Genomic DNA, 20,563 nt, shown 5'->3' on the forward strand with positions numbered 1-20,563 from the left:
GATTTTTTTCTCCCATTTCAGTTTTTTTCCATCGATTTTCCTTAAAATGGAATCAATTGTATCATGTTTTATTAACTTACCAAAGCAAAAACATATTTCTTTGGTAAGTGATTAAATTCTACCAAATAAGTGCTTAACAATAACATGATAGGTAAATCATGGCGATTGCTTACAAAAAATTGCCAAGATTTTAGCACATTAATATAATAATAGACGTGCAGTAACGGGCTAATCCATTAGAATGTTTATACTCCTGTTGCAACGCAGGGGCAATTATCTAGTTTATCATAAAAATGTTTGCCATGGTTAAAAAACTGACGTCAGATTTATTGACAAAAAACGAGCACATAAGTTCCAAAAACAGAACTATATTTGTCTCCTTGCAGAAAGGAAGAAGAAGAATTTGTCATGAGAGGAAGAGAAACCGAGAGAGATAGAGGACACAGTACAAGGATTATATTTATGAAATACAGTTTTGCTAAAGCACATCTAGATGTGTCATAAGTATCGCATATCTAAGTTCTATGTCATTGATCTTACGTCGAGATTCATGTGGATATTTTCCTTTTCTTTTTTCAATTTTTCTTTATGTTTAATTCACTCACTCAGATGTGCAATAACTAGAGCACATCTAGATGTGCCCTAGACACACTATGAAAAAAAATATACTTTAGGAAGCCTTTCGCATCCTCACCGGTCTAGACCATGTGATCCAACTCATTACCCATGGACATTTCCTGGCCGCTAAATCAACCTCTCGGCGTAAACACTTCCCACAATTGGCCAGAACACAGTCGATGTTCTCTGATCAATTGGACCTTCGGGCGAGGACTACCGAGTGAACCAACTCAGTTGCCATCCATGTGTTCATCCTCGAAGTAAATAAAACCACCAGCCAATTTTATGGACCCTCGGTATAATCTACTCTTTGAAATTTGTAGGTGCTCAGAAATTACTTTTGGCTCTCTTTAAAAAATGATTTTAAGTTTAAAAATCTGAAAATAATTAAACAAAAGAATGCGTATGTGCATAAAGAAATATAAGACCGTTTAGATCTAAACGGTCTTATTTTTTTATGGAGGGAGTACTTGTTTGTAAAGTTTGATGATGAAATGCATTTGTATGTGAACTACAAATAAAATTCATGTAGTGCACATATACTCTTCACTATAAAAGTATGTTCTTTTTGTGTAACTCACATCAAAACGTATTTCTTTGTTAAATTTTACATATGTACTCCCTCCGTTCCTAAATATAAGTCTTTCTAGAGATTCTAGAAAGCCTTATACTTAGGAACGGAGGGAGCGCTTGCGGCTGTACTGTGTTAAAAAAAACTAATCTGAAACTTGAAAGGTTGATTAAAAAAACTTTTTTGAAAAATGCAGGCTCCATAGAGCCCGGGAGCCCAAAATCCTCACTCCAGCTTTTTCGGCTTTGCTATGGTGCCACGTATCCCTCGAAAAAATAAAAAATAATGCTATGGTGCCATGTTGTCTCGACAAAAAAATGCTATGGTGCCACTTTAGTGTGACTCAAGCCGCTTCTCTAGCGGGTAAGGATTGCATTTATATAAGAGAAGAAAAAATAGGGTTACCATTTACACAGTATTTTTTGTTATTATCCGGAGCTTCTAACTCACACTGATTATATTGACGTTGATTTCTGCCATAAAAGTGGGCAATTATTCCTGTTCTAACTCTTCCCAAATCCCAATCTCCAAACTTGCCACACTCTGCAGTCTAAAACTCAGATAAAGAACAGAGCCTGTCAAGATCCCGGTTTCTACGGCCGACAAAAGGAAAATTATGCCTGTGGGATTCCGGCATATGGAACGCTCCGAGTTTGCTCTCAGATGGTCGCTTGGCCACTGTAAGACGGAGAAGACATGATGGTCAGCAGCTCCGTCACATGTGCCATGGAGCTCAGTGCAGCTTTCAGCACATCCTGCGAGCACCCAGGCTTCACGATGTTCTTCACCTGCGTGGCATGCATAATCATGAGAACCAATAAAAGGACTGTTACCAGTCGGATAACCAAGTTGTTGGCCGATGTACCTTCTCCAGATACTCCTGCAGCTGTTTGATCCTCCCCATGTAGTCCCGGTCTTCCACGCACAGCGAGATGGGCTTTGCGTCGGCCCCCGGTCCTTCGAATTGCAGCGGTCCAGGGTTCTTGTAGATGTCTTCCATCAGGAGGCTGGAAGAGTTTTGCCTCAGCAGCCTGCAAGGCACAAAACGATTACTTTGGTAAATACGAGCACATGTCTTTTTATCCTTTTCCACGGTGTATGTATCCAGTGAAACAATGGAGAATTTCCTCTTCACAGGCAATGGAGAATAGAAGAACACGATGACTAGTGAATAAAAGATGGCACTTAATTTCAAACCAGAAATCATACGTACTCGTATGCTTTTCCTTTTAAGTCGACGCTTGCCATGTGGACAGCGGGCTTCCCAATTTGACTGGCAGTGGGACCGCGCGACCATCCCCTTACCGTCATCATAGACTGCTCGTGAACAAATGCAGAAATGGTTATGCATCACTTTGTGCTTCACATAAACTTGTGTGGGATGGATCATGTGCAAATCTTAAAGGAACATAATCTAAAAAACATACAAACACTAACAATCCCATATGCTCACCGTAATAGGAGCAGCTCCACATTTCCACTGGTCCACAGGACTTTTTAGATTAGTTACAGTGGCCATGTAGCCATTCAGACCAGCAGCTATGATGTGATAGCATACATGACCAAGAACCTGGAATCAAACAATTGGCCGGCCATCAAGGAGAATAACCAGATGGAACATGATATAGAGAAGTGAGGTGGAACTTACATAGGCGTAATCGCAATCAAAGTTTGACGGCAGGGCACCTCTTGCTTGGTAGCCAAAAAAGTGGCAAATTGCATTGAACTTCTTTCCTTTGTAAGTGCCTTCCTCCTAAATAAGCCAATAAACAATATGCACTGATAAAGGTGGTGCTTATTTTAAAAGTGAACTAATAACTCATAGGTCTTAAACTAGTTCTCCACAAATGACTGCAGGATATGCTCACCAGACGTTTGTTGATTTCTGTCTCAACTAACTGGGCTAGAAGCTTCTCAGTCTCAATCTGCAAGATACACATATAAATCTGATGCCCGAACAAATGTAAAACAAAAAGGATAGGCTAATATCACAGACTGAATTGCTGTGCCACCTGAGAAAGCTGAGCAGAGTCGTCAGATTCTGGATGCAGAAGTAGCTGCACGACAAAAAAAAAGTTGAAGCAATAAAATCTTCTCCAAATTATGGATTTCTGAATATGAAAACAAGAAATACATACCTGTTTCCTGATAAATGGAGGCAGAAAGTCAAATAGTGCAGAAGCCCAAGGCGAAAGATGAGAAGAGATGTTCTCAATGGAAACACCTTTATCATGTAGCCCATGAATTTCCTACAAGTATAAGCTAAGCTCAGTGAACTATTCAATAAACAACACCATTGTTTCATGTACTGATACTGACCTGAAGCAAAGCATATAATTCAGGTATACTCTCGACAAGGCCCTCGGGAATAAGTACAACACCATGGTATTTATCTGTGCAAGATAGTATGATACTGTGAATCATAAGGAATAATAGCAACTGCATGATATATTTATGTGCCCAAGATATTATGGCAACATGCATTATTTACAAGATGTCACCCCTTGGACGCTTAGGCAGCAAGGCGCCCTGGCAGCGCCTTACAATTATGCCCGCTTTACACGCTTAGGCGTCAGGGCGGTTGGTGCTCACCTTAGGTCGCCTTACCGCCTATTATAAACAATGGCAACATGACACTACAATACGAAGCTTGTAAGAACCATATGATTCCTACCTTTTTCAGCCCTTGCCTGCACAGCATCACATATCTGCTTTGTAATATCAGAAATTGTAAGTTTTGACGCAGCAACCTCCTCCCCTAGTAAGACCTGAGCATTATCAAGTCAGATTAGTTTGTAATGTTTGTATTATGGATCAAACAAGTCGATTCAAAATAAAAGTAGCATCCCTAACCATATTTGGATGTGACTGAAGAGCACATTCCAAGGCCACATGAGATGCTTTCCGCCCCATCAAGCGAATGAAGTAGTAATACTGCCGAGAAAAATGATGAAGCTTTAAGAGAGATAAAAATGTAGACTGCGTACTTGAATTTTGTGTGTTATAAAATTCAGCAATTATGTAGATAATACAGAGTGCCTTTATAAAATGGAGGCAAATTTATGAGTAATAGGCCGGTAGCACGGTATGTAGAAGAAAGAAAATGACTGAACTTAGGACTACTTTACTAGCTTTCACCAAAAAAAGTATTTAAACTCATGAAATGTGTTAAGGTGGAGGTTGACCATCCATTATGTGTTACCTTCTCAGCAGAAAGAGCATCAGTGCAGACATTACTTATGAGCTGTGAGTTCACCTGTTAAATAAGTAGCAATTCATGTTACCGTAAAAAATGTAAATTAAATAGCAAAATTAGTAAGGTAACACTAAAACAAACAATGCCGAAACCATAGTAAAAAAGAAGGATGATCAAACTGAGTAGTGAGAATGAGATGCTCCTCGCAGCTACTCACCATACCTCTAGACAGGTCAATAAAATGTAACAGGCGGACTGGCGGACAGTGCATCTCTAAAATGATACCACATGCTAAATAAGGAAGCAACTCAATAGCTTGCTATATAAATTAATGTACCTTGCATATGGTATCAAAACCAACAGTTGTCTCGACAAACTGGTTCTTAAGGTCACCATTCAAAGTTACAGGAACACCAACTACCTGTTAAAAAACAGATTGTCTCAGGCGATTTGCACTTTGTAAGGAAAATACTTACTACCACAGGGATGTGAACCAGTACAAACGATTATAATGAAGGAACTAGCTTTATTAGACAATTTTCAGCCACCTTTGTTGAACATTTCGACTCAGCAAAAGTCTCAGCAAGCTGAGCAGCATCCGTGTTGGATGTGACACCTACAAAAAGAAAAGAGGGCATGCAGAGTAAATAACAGGGTTTTTCCAATAAGGGGCGCTTTATTACTTAAAAGATTTAAGCATTACACCCGGCCTCTGCATAACAGAGTAAATAACAGCTAATATCAATAAAGTATCTTAATAGATAGTAATAAATGATACCTCCAATTATTACAAGAGCATCCAACTTCAAAGCTTGGCAAGTAGTCATTGCTGCCTTTACTTGTTCAGTTGTTCTGATTTGGTCCCTGGTTCGGCCAAGCATATAATAACCACCTTGATTTTTATAGGAAGAAAAAACTTCCTCAGTGATTTCCAAAGTTTTCTGAGCAAACAAGCCATCAGTTCCGCCTGTTTCAACACAAAAAATTAGAAATAATCAGTAAAAGGGAACAGATACAGGATTCATTATACGATATCTAATTATGTCTAAGTCAAAATTATGCATTCACACGTATATGTAGGGACAAAAAGCACTGAGGGCTTCACATATTTGCATTCCAAAGATTTAATAGTGGCACCTAGCACTGTTTAGCCAACTGGCTGTCTGACACTGATGAGACACTTAGTAAGATCCGAACATACGTTTTTCTTAGAATTTTTCATGATTTTGTGAGCTTGGATATGTAAAGTGCAGTTAAATAGGTCCTGCTTGATTCAAAGGATTCCAAAGACACTAGATAGACTATTCCTATAACATTGAGAACCCCAATAATTGTACCAAAGGAAGTTTGGTTGCACTATTGCAAACCACAGCAAATGATCAACATTTTTGTGAAATGGGTTGCATTAAGGAGTATCTGGGAAAATACTTGTGATAAACAATCATAAAAATCAAGCAGGACCATGTAGAATCCTAGAAAAATAGTGGAATCAGAGAGGTCCCTAATTGATTTTTTGTTTGCTGACTGCATTTTGCACACATGCACCTCGCGCACCCATTTGAAGTCAGAGAATAAAAAAAATCACATGTATAAAAAAGAGATCTGGATTGTTGCATGAAGTGTGAACTTGTAAATTCCGCTGAAATGTGTATCTACCTGTATGCTACACAAAATAGATGTTTTATGATCTACAGTAACATCAATTAGTGAAGATCATTTTGTGAACATTTACATTGGTTTAAAATGTGAATCTGCAAATTTTGGTCAAGAGTACATCCATTTATGTTTTGTAAAGACAAATGACCGGATTATCCTGGTCAAGCTGGTAGTTGGGGACTTGGTTCTCAATGTTATCAGCGTGTATGCCCCGCAAGTAGGCCACAATGAGAACACCAAGAGTGAGTTCTGTGAAGGCCTGGAGGACATGGTTAGGAGTGTACCAATTGGCAAGAAGCTCTTCATAGGAGGAAACCTCAATGGCCATGTGGGTACATCTAACACAGGTTTTGAAGGGGTGCATGGGGTCTTTGGCTATGGCATCAAGAATCAAGAAGGAGAAGATGTCTTAAGCTTTGCTCCAGCCTACGACATGATCTTAACTAACACCCTCTTTAAAAAGAGAGAATCACATCTTGTGACTTTTAGTAGTGGTCCACACTCTAGCCAGGTTGATTTCATCCTCTTGAGAAGAGGAGATAGGCGTGCGTGCCAAGACTGTAAGGTGATACCTGGAGAAAGTGTTGTCCCTCAGCATAAGCTTGTGGTTGCTAACTTCCGCTTTCGGATTCGTGTCCTGTCGGATAAGCGTGCCAAAGTTGCTAGACCAAAGTGGTGGAAGCTCAAGGGGGAGGTAGCTTAGGCGTTCAAGGAGAGGGTCATTAAGGAGGGCCCTTGGGAGGAAGGAGGGGATGCGGACAATATGCGGATGAAGATGGCGACTTGCATTCGTAAGGTGGCCTCAGAGGAGTTTGGAGTGTCCAGGGGAAGTAGAAGCGAAGGCAAAGATACCTGTTGGTGGAATGATGATGTCCAGAAGGCTATTAAGGAGAAGAAAGATTGTTTCAGACGCCTATACCTGGATAGGAGTGCAGACACCATAGGGAAGTACAAGATGGCGAATAAGGCTGCAAAGCGAGCTGTCAGTGAAGCAAGGGGTCAAGCGTATGAGGACCTCTACCAACGGTTCAACACGAAGGAAGGCAAAAGGGACATCTATAAGAAGGTCAAGATCCGAGAGAGGAAGACGAGGGATGTTGACCAACTCAAATGCATCAAGGACGGAGCAAACCAACTCCTGGTGAAGGACGACGAGATTAAGCATAGATGGCGGGAGTACTTCAACAGGCTGTTCTGTGGGGAGAATGAGAGTTCTACCATTGAACTGGATGACTCCTTTGATGATACCAGCAGGCGTTTTGTGTGGCGAATCCAGGAGACTGAGGTCAACGAGGCTTCAAGAAGTATGAAAGGAGGCAAGGCGATGGGCCCTGATTGTATCCCCATTGAGGTGTGGAGAGGCCTCGGGGACATAGCGATAGTATGGCTAACCAAGCTTTTCAACAGTTTCTGGGCAAGCAAAATGCCAGAAGAATGGAGACAGAGTATATTAGTAGCAATCTTCAAGAACAAGGGGGTGTTCAGAGTTGTACTAATTACCGTGGAATTAAGCTGATGAGCCATACAATGAAGCTATGGGAGAGAGTCATTGAGCACCGCCTAAGAAGAATGACAAGCATGACCAAAAGTCAGTTTGGTTTCATGCCTGGGAGGTCGACCATGGAAGCCATTTTCTTGGTACAACAACTTATAGAGAGATATAGGGAGTAAAATAAGGCTTATGATAAGATACCGCGAAATGTCATGTGGTGGGCCTTGGAGAAACACAAAGTCCCAGCAAAGTACATTACCCTCATCAAGGACATGTACAATAATGTTGTGACAAGTGTTCAAACAAGTGATGGCAACACTGATGACTTCCCGATTAAAATAGGACTGCACTAAAGGTCAACTTTGAGCCCTTATCTTTTTTGCTTTGGTGATGGATGAAGTCACAAGGGATATACAAGGAGATATCACATGGTGTATGCTCTTTACGGATGACGTGGTGCTAGTCGATGATAGTCGGACGGGGGTCAATATGAAGTTAGAGTTATGGAGACAAACCTTGGAATCGAAAGGTTCTAGCCTTAGTAGAACTAAAACCAAGTACATGAGGTGTGATTTCAGTACTACTAGGCACGAGGAGGAGGTTAGCCTTGATGGGTAGGTGGTGCCTCAGAAGGACACCTTTCGATATTTGGGGTCAATGCTGCAGAAGGATGGGGGTATTGATGAAGATGTGAACCATCGAATCAAAGCTGGATGGATAAAGTGGCACCAGGCTTCTGGCATTCTCTATGACAAGAGTGCCACAAGACAAGTTCTATAGGACGTCGGTTCCACCCACAATGTTGTATGGCGCTGAGTGTTGACCGACTAAAAGGCGGCATGCTCAATAGTTAGGTCCGGCGAAGATGCACATCTTGAGATGGATGTGTGGCCACACGAGGAAGGACCAAGTCCGGAATGATGATATACGAGATAGAGTTGGGGTAGGACCGATTGAAGAGAAGCTTATCCAACATCGTCTGAGATGGTTTGCGCATATTCAGCGCATGACTCTAGAAGCTCTGCATAGTGGACGGCTAAAGAGTGCGAATAATGTCAGGAGAGGTCGGGGTAGACCGAATTTGACATGGGACGAGTCTGTAAAGAGAGATCTGAAGGATTGGAGTACCACCAAAGAACTAGCCATGGACAAGGATGCGTGGAAGCTTGCTACCGATGTGCCCGAACCATGATTTGGTCGCGAGATCTTATGGGTGTCACCTCTAGCGTAAATGTTCACAAAAAATCATAACTTGAAAGGAGGCGAAGCAACCAGTAGTTTGTTGGACTTAATAAAGGAAAACAAGTATAAATTAGTCACAGAATCTCAGCCCTCTCTAGATCATAAGACTTTCGTCGGGTTATCGCGTGTTTCGAATCCTTAAGAAAATTGACCTATGAAGGACATTTGGATCATAGGAATGATGCTACCAAATTAACAAGGGTTGATCTACTATGGTTCAATCTTATAGGAATTTAAACACTTATTGTACAACATCCTTTTTCCACTCATTCACATATGATTGAGAGACTTTCCTTATGGTTTTCATTCGTTCTATCAGAATTAACAAGGGTTGATCTACTGTGAAGACAAAGGCAGCCTTCTTCAATAGGAGTAAATTCATTGTTGGGAACGAATGTAATACTAGATTCTTGGAAGATACCTGGCTCGGGGACAAGCCACTAGCCTTGCAGTATTCTTCTTTATATAAAATTGTACAACATAAATAAGCTTTCGTCCGTACAACACTTGGTTATGTTTTTTTAAATATCCAATTCAGGCGGGTGCTGGGGAACGATGGGATAGATGGTTGCATCTTGTGCACGGGTTGATGGAGGTTAACCTTTCTGATGCGCCGGATACCCTACACTGGAAGCTGTCTGTCCGTGTCAGGTGTATTCTCAGTCAAATCCATGTATATTGATTTGATAAACACCAGTCCTACCCAAAGGTCGCTTCACATTTGGAAGGTTAAGGTGCCGCTAAAAATAAAGGTATTCATGTGGTTTGTTCACAAGGGAGTAATACTGACGAATGACAACTTGGCAAAGTGTAGTTGGGAGGGTAATAAACGTTGTTGTTTTTATGATCAGGATGAGTAATACAATATCTGTTCCTCAAATGTCCACTAGCCAAGTTATTGTGGCCGTCCATGTGTCCTTTAACCTTAGTCCTCCCAACACTTTATCCAGTATATTTGGTGCGTAGTTAAACCGGGTAGAGCCTAAGACAGTGGCTCGAGTAGGAGTGTGTGGATTACTTTGGGCCATATGAAACTGCCGGAACGATGTCACTTTTTACAGACAAACTATCGCAAAAAATTTGCAGGTCATTCCGGGTGTCTGCTTGGATCCGTATGTGGTCGTTACTCGGCCATGCGGATTACAGAAAGCTTATAGATATTGGTTGCAACCGCAGGAAAACAGTAGCACGGGATACCTATAACCGTTTTAGATGGGGGTCCAATAATAGGATAGGTGTTTAGTCATCTTACCATATTTTTGCCGGTTGTGTCATTTTTTTTACCTTACTTTGGTTTGCGGATTGCTTGAGACGTTATTTTTGAACCTCGTACTTTGGTTATTAAAATGGTTGTATGCATCGTGTGATGCAGAGGCCGAGGGATATCCTCCTTTTTGAAGAAAAATAAATAAATCAGAACAACTATTCCTGCATTTTAAAATTCTGTTTTGGACTTGTATCCATGTTTTTTTTTTCATTCCTAAAATGCTAGGACGCTCTAGCTAATGGGTGAATTATTGTTAGACTGAATAGTAGTTGGAATATTAAAGCTACATATCCATGAAAGAACAATCTGAATAAACCAATCCACTCACCAAGAAAACCGATAAGCTCGCTGCTTGGGTTGTGAGAATTTATAGCATTATATAGTCCCCATATAACATTTTGACCACCTGGGGACTGCCTACCACTGAAGACGACACCAACCCTGCACCCGAGAGATAATTTTACATTAAAGGATGCATGGAGAAAAAAATATGGGGACATCTCAGAACGTATTTCAGAAATATGTAGTACCAAAGTAATTTATGGTTTTAGTCCCATCCTATAGAGTTACAACTTGCAACATTAGATTAGCTAACTACTGTTTGGCTTGATTACGCAGGTCTGAATGTCGTAGCCCTTCTGAAGTACTACAACAGTGACAGCCATAGTTAAAACAGGACAATGCTGGACGGGAAATACCCTTTGGCTCCCGCATGTATATACACCCTATATGGGATATTTTTTAAAATAATTAGACAAAAAGTCAAAACAGTTTAAAATTATTTTTAGATTAAACTTGACTTACTTGCGCACTAGTATATAAATTTTCACAAAAAAAACCAACGTTGACTTCACAACGAAAAAGACAAAATTTATTTGCTATTATAGGTCACTATTCACACTATTTTGATCGAAAATCTGTCTTTTTTGAAAAGAAGTCAAAGGGGAATTTTTTTTTGTGTGGAACTTTTCTCACTAGTATAATGAAAGGTCAAGTTTATTTCAAAAATATTTTCAGAATTTTTGACTTTTTGTTAAATTGCTAAAAAAAATTCCATATGAGGTACATATGTACCCAGGAACCAAACGTTCCCCTCCAATGCTGGACCGCCTAGTGTTCATGTTTAGTGCAAACTGCAACGTATGGTACAAACTACAAAGTAGCACATCTATAATTCACATACACAACCCGTTGCATATATGCATCTCATGTACAGTATATTGGTTGAGATACTCGAAAGTTTTGTAGAAAGATGGAAAAATCACAAGCTAATTACTACTCCCTTCGTTTCATAATGTAAGACGTTTTTGACACTAGTGTAGTATTAAAAAACATTTTACATTATGAGACGGAGTAATAGTAAATTACAGATATGCTATTTAAGGAAAATGCCGCATTAGATGCCAGCACAAACTGAACATATCTAGAAGATTTTCCAGATCATATCTACAAGATGCGTACCTGACGGCAGGGTGCTCTGTTATGACCGTAGCGTCCGGCGCATTGGCCGTCTTCGGAAGGAAATGCGCCAGCCGCTGGCCATAGGTGTGCGGGAACGCGCGGCGGATCACATGCGCGTCAGCGCCGTCAGCCGCGATCGCGGCGTCGCCGTACTCCACCTTCACCGCGGTGCCCTGGTTTCCACCCAGAAAAGAAAGAGACCCATCAACTTGTAAAGCAAGAAAACGATCGGCTTGATGAGCCCAGCCATGGAAGATGCTTTCTACGAACGGGATGATTGGATCAGTGATCGGCGATTAGAGTGCCATCGCTTTCCCTTCGACCTTTACGGGTGGTAATCTCAGATCCGGTGGGGGAGGGGCGGTGGCATCGGCATCGGATCACCACTGGTGCACCTAGAATCCCCCCACCCCCACCCGAAAGCGAAGGGAAATATTCGAAACGGATAAACCGCACTCTCCATGCCGTCGACGAGATCGATCCTGTGGGACGGCGAATCGGGCATGATCCGGGAACGAGGGATCGGCGCACGGCGAGGCAATGCCGCGGCGAACGGTCGTGGGAAAGTGGGAATCGGAGGCCGGGGGTATACCTGGAGCCAGGGCGGGAGCTCGGGGCGGTATTCCGCGCGGTGCTTCTGGAGGGGCGACATCTCGTTGCCCATCGTTGCGGTCGGGCCTCTCCTCTCGCCGGAGTCGCGGTTTCACGTCGCCGGCCGGCCGGCGGGATCGGTGTTCTCCTCTGTCTCTCGCGGTACGGAGCCCCTGTTCGTGTGTTGCTGGAAATCAATAAATAAACTGTGGAGGACTGGCATTTATACCCGAGGGAGACGGAGGCGCGCGGCACCTGCACCAACGAAGCAGACACGTCACGCGCCCTGCACGCACCAACGAAAGGACCCGGTTTCCTTTACGAAAATGTCAGAGCATCTGCAACTCGACCCGATCCGGGCTGATAGGCAATCCTCCTATCCAGTCTATGCGTGAGGATGGATATGTAGACATTCAGACGCGTATGTAAACCTGAGAATGGTTATTAAAAAACTGGATGAAACGGTTCGGTTATTACTTTGGGTTTGATTGGTTCAGGTTTTATTGGGCTAAATCTTTTTTAGTTTGGTTTTGGTTTGGGTATGTGAAGAAACCAATTTGGGTATAGTTGGTTATGGGCTTAAACAGTTTGGTTATTAACGGTTATAAACTATGGGTCCAAACCGGTTTCTGGGCATTGGTTATGTGCAATAAGCAACGACGCATCGACAACGAGTATCTTTGATCCGCCTACATGTTGCGATGCACTATGTAATTATGTATTATGGGAAAACACCACATGCAAATCGAATGTGTTTGCTTGTGCTTTAGCTAAGCAATTGGTTTTAATACACTTGTCAGTGAGCTTTTTAGTAATGGGCATTGTCTTTTTGACACTTGCTGTGTGTTGACCGTATCTCAATGATAACTTTGTTCCCAAACTATTGTAGATGCACTTATGTCTTTTCTATACCATTTGCTTCTTGACATGTCGATTTGTGCAATCATATATACATTGAAGCAAACCCATAGTTATGTATTGGGTTTAAACCCATGGTTATGTATTGGGTTTAAATTGGTTTGGGTGGAAAAAATAGATGGTTTAGTTTTGGTTGGGCTGAAAATGGCATTAAACGGGTATGGTTCAACTATGGTTTTGAGAGATACATGTACGGGTATGGTTCAAGTATGGTTTAAGTATGAAACCGTTCTCAGATTTACGCGTATGTAACGTTGCAGGGACCCATATGAAAACACACGGAGACCCGTCAGTACGACGAGCCGCCTCCTTCGTTTTTTGGTGAGGGCATTCATGGTGCCGCGTAGCACCTCTCTGGCGTGCCGCCTGAGAGACCAAGTCCGGCTATTTAAGCCGGACGACAGCATTTCGACCCTAGCACATCCTCATCTCTTCCTACTCCCTCCCCTTTGCCGCCGCCACATTCCAATTCGTCCGCAGTGCAGATCACATCAGTCCTGATCATAGGAGCAGGACGCGAAGGACGCGAAGCCGAAGGAGGAAGAGGTCGAAGGCGAGGCTAATACGACGCCTCTCGCTGCGGGCTTCGCCTTGGCCTACACACTGGAGGAGTTCGAGGTGGCCCAAGTGGAGAAGGTGACAGAGCAGGAGGCCATTATCGACTCCATTCAATCAAAGGCGGAGGTGGAGGCCAACTGCAGCATCCTCCGCCAGGCTGACGCGAAGCTCAACGAGATCTTCATCGACGAGGAGGACGAGGAGTGGGCGCCAACATGTCATCGGGCTGTCAATGACCACGTGGCCGGCAGCTCCGGCGCAAACTTCATCAATATCTCCGACGAGGAGGACGATTAGTGTAGTTCGGAATAGTTCATGCGAGATCATTCTTGTTGCATGCTTTTTTATGGAAATACAAATCCTGAAATGAGTACTATGGTTGTGGGAGGCTAAATATGGGGTATGACCGGTCACCGTCCGCGGATACATCCAACAACGTTCACGGATGTTTGGCAACTCAAATTAGCTATGTGTAGTTGTATATGCTCTTATGGAGTTATGTTTGCTTAGACATGCACCGGTGTGACATGACGACACCATCGGTTGGTTCTACACGAATCTGGAAGCACAACATCGTGGTGTTGTGGAGGCAACCGTTCGCTTTTTTGTGGTATTTGTAAGACACATTTTTTGTTGTGTTGACGTCATCGTCCCCTCTCTAGTCTCCCCCCTTGTCAATGAGGTCATTTCTCCTCCCCTGCTGAACGCATCAACTCTTCGCGATGCTTCCTTCTCAGATCCCGGCGATGATGCCTTCGCCGCGAGCTCGGCTCTCGCCCGCCTCAGTTGTTGTTGCTCGTCATCGCCGCCGTTTTCTCTCCGGCGATCGTGCCAGCACCACCTCCATCATCACCCCAGCTACTTCCTCTTTTGGGGGTTGTTCAGGGTCATGGAGGGCATCACTCGAAATGTTCACCATCATTTTTCCTTAATCTTCCCATAATGTATCGTAAAGTTTGTCGTGTGTTTATAGGACAAAACTGGTAAAGTTTGCCAAGTGTATCCCTCAATTCCTACAAGTTTGTTATTCTGTCCATTTCATATTAGTTGTCGTTGATCCCTCAATTCCATATTAGTTATCACTGATTTAGAGCGACAACTATATGGAATGGGGGAGTATCATTTATCCCTAAATCATTTTGCAAAATGTTATCTAAAACATGGCAGTAAAAAAATGTTTGTATTGGATTGTGGCAATTTTAAGAAAAAATGTTCTCGAAAACATGGCATTTTTTTAAAAAATGATTGTAATGGTCACATGGAAAATTTAGAAAAATATATTATCTTAATCACAACAAATTTACAAACACATAATGGTCACATGGAAAATTTAGGAATTGTATTTTTAATCAATTTTTTTAAATTGTTTCTACTTGTCACATCGCAAATTTAGAAAATTATTTTTTCCAATCATGGCAACTTAAAAATTGTAGTGTTCATATGGCAAGTTTAGGATTTCTGTTCTAAAAAATATGGTAACTTTTTTGGAAATATGTAATGGAGGCACGGAAATTTAATATTTATAGTTCCTTAAAAATATGTTTGGAAATAAAATTTTGTTAATCATGGCAACTATTTTTTGTGTGCATAAATTTCTGAAAAAGGATGGAAACATGACAACTTTAGAAAAAAATTGTTCTACACATTATGCAACTATGCATGTAAATGTATATAAGAAACATCCTGAAAACATAGTAACATGGCAAATTTTAAAAAGAATCAAGTACAAAAACAACAAATTTAGAAAAAAATGTTTTCTAAAATGGCAACTTTAGAAAATATTTGTATGGGCTACATGACAATTTTAGAAAAAAATTGTTCACTAAATGATGACTTTTAAATCTTTTTGCTATAATTCACGATAGATATATAAACTTTTACTACTGGCAACATGGCAACTTTATTAAAATTTGCTCTGTAGTTCATGGAAAATGTAGGAAAGTTATGCACGGGTCAAATGACAAATTTACTACATTGTGTTTTTTTTTAATCATGGCAATTTGTAGACATTTTGTAATGGTCACATGGCAACTTCTATGAGATGTGTTCTCTGCAGTCATGAGAACTTTCACAAATGTTTGTACTAGTCGCATGGAAAATATAAATAGTGGACCGTGGCAACTCTAATTAGTTTATTACTTTTCTAATTTGTGTGAAGAAAAATTATGCTTTATGTCATGACATTATATCCCTCATGACAGTTGTTTTTTGTACTGCAGTTTTCATGTCTACACATGATATGTCTCAAACAACGTATCTATAATATTTTGTATGTCTTATGTTGCAATCACTTACAAACACTTTGTGCACATGTTTTTTATTGAACTAACATATCAATCAGTCCAGTGTCAGTTCCTCTTTTGGGCTGTTTTTGTAGTTTCAAGAAAATCCTCAGAAAAAGTCCGAGGAAAAAAAAAGAAAACTACTTTGGGAAGCTTCATGTGGGGAGAAGACCGAGGAGCCAAGGCCTAGCACAGGGGGGTCGTGCCTAGTGCCTAAGCGTCGGGAGGCGCCCTGGGCCCCAAGGCACCTATTGGGCTCTGGTGCCCGATGGACTTTATATACCCTAAGACTTCACGCTAATTATTGAGGATTTTTTTCGGCATCGCCATGTAGCATTTCTGAGGCTATCTTTGTTTTTTAATCTTATTTGGCACTCTGTCAGAGTGGGCAATTGAAAGTGCAACTAATTCTTGGATGGTTTTGGTAATTCTTAACAACATATAACTCATTGAACTAATACTCTTTCAAGATGTTCATTTCAGAAAGTACAATAATAGGCATTGCATGGACTAGAGATGTGGACCCATCAAAATGCTAAGGATACATAGTGGCTCAAGCTCAAGACTCTACACTTTCATTTTAGTGATCCAAGATCACATTGAGTTCATAGGAAAAGCCAATACTATTAAAATGGAATGAGGTGTTGCTTAATAGCTTGCTTACTCAAAATGCTTAGTGATATGCTCCAAAAGCCCTCAATCACTTTCTCATATCCACATATGTCTCAAACCAAAAGTCAAACTCGGCCCCACCGATTTGATTTATCTGGCGCCACCGAGTTCATTTGACATAGCCACTGCCAGAAACCCTAATCAGTTCGGTCTCACCGATAGAGATCTCGGTCTCACCGAGATGGGATTGCAAAATCCCTGTTTCCCTTCGTAATGTTTCAGTCTAATCGAGATGAGCAATCGGTCCCACCGAGTTCACAATGCAAACTCTCTATTTCCTTTTCGTAACGTTTCGCTCTCACCGAAATGAGCGATCAGTCCCACCAAGTTTGCCTGACCAACTCTCTGTTTGTCTATTACAGAAATTGGTCTCACCGAGTTCATGTGATCGGTCTCACCAAGATTATGTTATGCCCTAACCCTAATGAAATCGGTCACACCGAGTTGACATGTCGGTCCCACCGAAAATCCTAACGTTCACATTTTGAACTAAATCGGTCTGACCGAGTTTAACTGTTCGGTCCCACCGAGTTTGGTAAATTGTGTGTAACGGTTAGATTTTGTGTGGAGGCTATATATACCCCCTCCACCCTTCCTCTATTCATGGAGAGAGCCATCAGAACATGCCTACACTTCCAACATTCATTTCCCGAGAGAGAACCACCTACTCATGTGTTGAGACCAAGATATTCCAATCCAAGTACAAGAATCTTGATCTCTAGCCTTCCCCAAGTTGCTTCCCACTCAAATCATCTTTTCACCAAATCCAAATCTGTATAGAGAGTTGAATGCTGGGGAGACTATTATTTGAAGCACAAGAGCAAGGAGTTCATCATCAACACACCATCTATTACCTTTTGGAGAGTGGTGTCTCCTATATTGGTTAGGTGTCACTTGGGAGCCTCCATCAAGATTGTGGAGTTGAACTAAGGAGTTTGTAAGGGCAAGGAGATCGCCTACTTCGTGAAGATCTACCCAAGTGAGGCAAGTCCTTCATGGGCGATGGCCATGGTGGGACAGACAAGGTTGCTTCTTCGCAGACCCTTCATGGGTGGAGCCCTCCGTGGACTCGCGCAACCATTACCCTTCGTGGGTTGAAGTCTCCATCAACATGGATGTACGATAGCACCACCTATCGGAACCACACCAAAAATCTCCGTGTCTACATTGCGTTTGCTCCCTCCAAACTCCTCCCCTTTACCTTCATATGCAATGATTTACATTCCGCTGATGTACTCTTAGATTTGCATGTGTAGGTTGTTTGCTTGACTTGTGATAAATTGCTAAAATCTGCCAAGACTTAAAATTGAGAAAATGCTAGATTTTTATTTGGTCAAGTAGTCTAATCACCCCCTCTAGACATACTTTTGATCCTACAAGTGGTATCAGAGCTTTGGTCTCCATTTACCCTCGATTTCCATAGCTTTGGTGATCATAGCCTTGGTTTCACAACCTAGGAGAGTATGGCGTCTAGCGAGGGAAATTATCACCATAGAGGTCCTTACTTTGATGGTACAAATTTTGCTAGTTGGAAGCGTAAGATGAAAATGCATATTATTGGACATAACCCCGCCGTTTGGGCTATTGTGTGTATTGGCTTGCAAGGTGAATTATTTGATGGGAGAGAACCAAATCGTGAAGCTACCGCGAAAGAATTGAAGATGCTGCAATACAATGCTCAAGCTTGCCATATCCTCTTCAACGGATTGTGCCCCGAAGAATTCAACATAATCGGCCGTCTTGAGAATGCAAAAGAAATTTGGGATACTTTGATTGATATGCACGAAGGTACCAACTCTGTCAAGGAATCCAAATTGGATGTGCTTCAAAGTCAGCTTGACAAGTTCAAAATGAAGGATGGTGAAGGTGTCGCTGAAATGTACTCTAGGCTTGCTCTCATCACAAATGAGGTTGCTGGCTTAGGAAGTGAAGAGATGACCGACAGATTCATTATCAAGAAGATCCTAAGAGCCTTGGATGGAAAATATGATACCGTGTGCACCTTGATCCAAATGATGCCCAATTATAAAGATCCCAAAGCCAACGGAAGTCATTGGTAGAATTGTTGCTCATGAGATGTCACTCAAGGATAAAGAAGAGCTTCACGACAAGTCAAGTGGTGCTTACAAAGCCTCGTGTGATGCTCCTACATCCTCAAGTGAGAAACAAGTCTTCAACGAGGAATTGAGCCTAATGGTGAAGAACTTCAACAAGTTCTACAAGAGTAGAAGCAAAGAAAGAAGTTCCAAGCCAAGGTCCTACAATGATAAAAGATCTTCTAGTCGTGAGCGTAATTGCTACAATTGTCGAAGACCCGAACACTACTCCAGTGAGTGTATGGCTCCCTACAAAAGAAGAGAAGACTCACCTAAAAGGAGAAGTAGAAGAGAAGAATCACCTCCAAGAGAGAGAAGGAGTAGAGATGATCGTTATGAACGAAGAACCTCTCATAGAAGTAAGGATTCAGAAAGGAAGGACAAGTCATCAAGGAGCTACACAAAACGAAGACATCAAGCTCACGTTGGTGAATGGGTATCCGGATCCGACTCCGACCATCATTCCGACAGAAGTTATCACTCCGACTCAGAATATACTCAAGATGAAGGTGTTGCCGGTCTAGCACTTGTGACAACCAACTCCTATGACATTTTTGACTCACCAAATGAAGGAATTGGAAGATGCTTCATGGCTAAAGGGCCAAAGTTATCACACCCCGAGTATGTTGACTTCAATAGTGATGAAGATGATTTGCTAGGTGATGATGATTTACTTGTTGACAACTCTAGTGATGAAAACTATGATGAACTTGCTATTAATCATGCTAATCAAGATAAAACGAATGAAGATGATAAGAAGGAGATTGAGCGTCTAACTAAAGAACTAAACACTCTTAAGTTAGCTCATGAAACTACCTTGGAAGATCATCAAGAGCTTTTAAAGACTCATGAGAAGCTATGCTTTGAAAAGCTCAATCTAGAGAAAGAGCATGGGTTCTTAAAAGCAATCAATGATGATCTTCATAAGAAAAGTTCTTCTTACATTGCCAACCGTTTACTCTTGTCTACTTACATGCCACGAGTAAGATCTAGTAACAAGAGTAAGAAAGATTCTTCTTCTAGTAGTAACAATAATCATGTTAAATCCAATGTTGTTGCTTCTAGTAGTTCTCTTGATTCCACTAATGATTCTCTTAGCCAAGTTACACTTGAGAAATAAAATAGCTTATTGAAGGGGATTATAGAGAAAGGTGTTTACAAGAGCCTTGTCGGAAGTAAATGATTTGAGGAAATTGTACGCAAGCAAGGAAGACACCGAAAGAATCAAGGTGTGTTGAGTGGGAAGAAGATCAATACCCCAAGACAAAGTTTGTTCCTCAACAAGAGAAGTATGATCCTACTTCTTTCAAGGGAACACAAGTTCAAGACGATCTTCCACCACAAGACCACAAGCAAAAAGGAAAGGACAAGTTTCAAGAGGAGACTGATGCATTTGAAGAAGCTCCCAAGGCCTTTGTCAAGTGGGTTACTGCTACCTCTTGAGCATTGCGTTGGTTTTTCCTTGAAGAGGAAAGGGTGATGCAGCAAAGTAGCGTAAGTATTTCCCTTAGTTTTTGAGAACCAAGGTATCAATCCAGTAGGAGGCCACGCACGAGTCCCTCGTACCTACACAAACACATAAAATCCTCGCAACCAACACAATAAAGGGTTGTTAATCCCTTCGCGGTCACTTACGAAGGTGAGATCTGATAGATATGATAAGATAATATTTTTGGTATTTTTATGATAAAGATGCAAAGTAAATAAAGCAAAATAAAAATGGCACCAGAAATAGCTTGTTGACGGGAGATTAATATGATGGAAAATAGACCCGGGGGCCATAGGTTTCACTAGTGGCTTCTCTCGAGAGCATAAGTATTATGGTGGGTAAACAAATTACTATTGAGCAATTGACAGAATTGAGCATAGTTATGAGAATATCTAGGTATGATCATGTATATAGGCATCACGTCCGAGATAAGTAGACCGACTCCTGCCTGCAT

The 20,563-nt window shown here is 41.5% G+C and overlaps 1 protein-coding gene across 1 annotated transcript; it reads right to left on the reverse strand.

Moving 5' to 3' along the window:
- Nucleotides 1-1,512: 1,512 nt before the first annotated feature.
- On the reverse strand, nt 1,513-12,275 carry LOC119330417 (pyrophosphate--fructose 6-phosphate 1-phosphotransferase subunit alpha-like). Its single transcript, XM_037603526.1, has 18 exons — nt 12,096-12,275; nt 11,504-11,676; nt 10,371-10,483; nt 5,164-5,352; nt 4,934-5,001; nt 4,723-4,806; nt 4,392-4,445; nt 4,043-4,123; nt 3,864-3,957; nt 3,509-3,582; nt 3,328-3,438; nt 3,202-3,246; nt 3,058-3,114; nt 2,838-2,942; nt 2,643-2,759; nt 2,403-2,506; nt 2,055-2,220; nt 1,513-1,977 (listed from the first exon to the last, which is right to left on the reverse strand). Exons 1-18 carry the CDS (start codon nt 12,165-12,167, stop codon nt 1,849-1,851), a joined length of 1,836 nt encoding a protein of 611 aa, XP_037459423.1. The 5' UTR covers nt 12,168-12,275; the 3' UTR covers nt 1,513-1,848.
- Nucleotides 12,276-20,563: the final 8,288 nt, after the last annotated feature.

Source organism: Triticum dicoccoides, chromosome 7A, assembly GCF_002162155.2.
Source record: "Triticum dicoccoides isolate Atlit2015 ecotype Zavitan chromosome 7A, WEW_v2.0, whole genome shotgun sequence".
Taxonomy (NCBI): domain Eukaryota; kingdom Viridiplantae; phylum Streptophyta; class Magnoliopsida; order Poales; family Poaceae; genus Triticum; species Triticum dicoccoides.